Here is a 1,590-nt window from a genome sequence, read left to right as displayed (position 1 = left end):
TGAAAAATCAGATTTTTTTTGAGAGCACAACTCCAAATCATCTTTTATTAATATGAAAAGGGCATATTTAGCAAAAGACACACTGAGAAAAGAGTCACTATGGCCTAGGACATGGGGCAGAGAGGTGCCAGGCCTGAGCCCCTGCTGGGAGAGAAGGAGGCTCACGACAAAGTGGGAGAAGTGCTGGGAAGAGCTGCGTAGTGGGGCCACAGAAAGCTCCAGTAGGCAACACTGTTGGCAGGTCATGGGTGGCATTCACTGGGACCTCGCTGCTAACTCTTGTTTTTGGGGGGCATAGTTAGTGCTGCCACCTCGAGTGAGAGCCGCCCCTTGGTTCCTGGAGGGCACCCACCAAGGGACACAGGACAGGAAGTCCAGGATGGCTAGTGCAGCCAGGGAGAAGCGGGTGCTCTGCAATGGCCAGGAAAGGTCCAGACCCTGAGGCCGAGGGGCTTCCTGTTTCGTGCGGACGCTCCACTCTGTCTCTGCCAGGCGCACTCCGACTAGGGCCCGGGCATGGATGATACCTCTCTTCAGGCCCTTCATGGTGCTCTTGCTGCCAGCATAGATGGGCCGGATCTCTTTGCTTATCTCCTCTATGACCGACAGCAGGTCCTTGTAGGGTGTTCTGGGAGCCCTGGGTGCTGGTGACTTCATCTCCTGCACAAAGCCCATGGAAGGCGGCCCAAAGTCGTTAAACAGCGGTCTGAAAGGGGCAGCGGCCCCTGACTTTGAGCCCGAAGGCGATGGGACGCTTCGTGACCACGCCCACTTCATGGACCAGCGGGGCCAGCAAACTGAGGCTCAGCGAGGGTAGGCGGCAGGCCCAATATTGCAGAACTCAGGTTGTCTTCATTTCGAGGTCTCTACCGCCCAGCAGGCGAGCAGGAGTGGAGCTAGATCCTCACCTGGTAGGGACCGGGGTGCACGGCCCAGGGGTGCTGGAGCAGGGGGTGAAAAATCACATTTCTAAACAAGGAATCCAATTTTATATTAACAGCATATATCTTTTTATAAAATATAAGTATAGAGAAAGGGGATGAAATCAATGTTACAATGTTATCTGTGGAATTTGACATGGGTGATTTTCCTCACTAGAATATTAAGGTAGAATAAAAAATAGAATGGGACAGTAAAAGTCAGGTTCTTGATTGAAAATCTCCAGGTTTCCTTGCCCAACCTTTTACATTTGCACAACACTTACATGTCACCTTCTGACAATCGATTCTCCTAACCGCCCTGTGAGGTTGGCAGGTCAAGTATCATTATCTCCAGTTCTTACATATAGACCCAGAGAGGTTAAGAGACTTGCCCAAGGTAACCCAGTTAGAGGGTAATAGAACTAAAATTTTTAAAAAATCTAAAAACTCCATCTCTTCCAGTCGCATGCTTTCCCCTACATTGTTCTAAACTATTGTGCTAAAAAACTAGAAAAGAGAAAGGCAGTGATTGTGTTCTCCTGAAAGCTATTTGAGTGCGCTTCTATTAGTGCCAGACAGCTTTGAAGTCATTGATTGCCCCTGAGAGATGATGAGATTGTGCTATATGGAACCTGGCCATCGTTACCATGTGATTTTCAATTAAGAAGCA

At 49.2% G+C, this 1,590-nt stretch overlaps 1 protein-coding gene across 1 annotated transcript; it reads right to left on the bottom strand.

Annotated features, from left to right (window-relative positions):
• Window positions 1-255: 255 nt before the first annotated feature.
• Window positions 256-958, bottom strand: LOC117072154 (cyclin-dependent kinase 2-associated protein 2-like; the record flags this gene model as incomplete). The annotated part of the gene is made up of 2 exons (XM_033192099.1): window positions 256-754; window positions 909-958. Coding segments are annotated over 2 exons (549 nt in total), but the record flags the coding sequence as incomplete, so codon positions are not given.
• Between the last annotated feature and the right edge of the window lie 632 nt (window positions 959-1,590).

Source organism: Trachypithecus francoisi, unplaced genomic scaffold, assembly GCF_009764315.1.
Source record: "Trachypithecus francoisi isolate TF-2019V2 unplaced genomic scaffold, Tfra_2.0 Lachesis_group4, whole genome shotgun sequence".
Classification (NCBI taxonomy): Eukaryota; Metazoa; Chordata; class Mammalia; order Primates; family Cercopithecidae; genus Trachypithecus; species Trachypithecus francoisi.
Note: the sequence above shows the minus strand (reverse complement) of the source record. Positions and strands in the feature narration are given on the sequence as shown.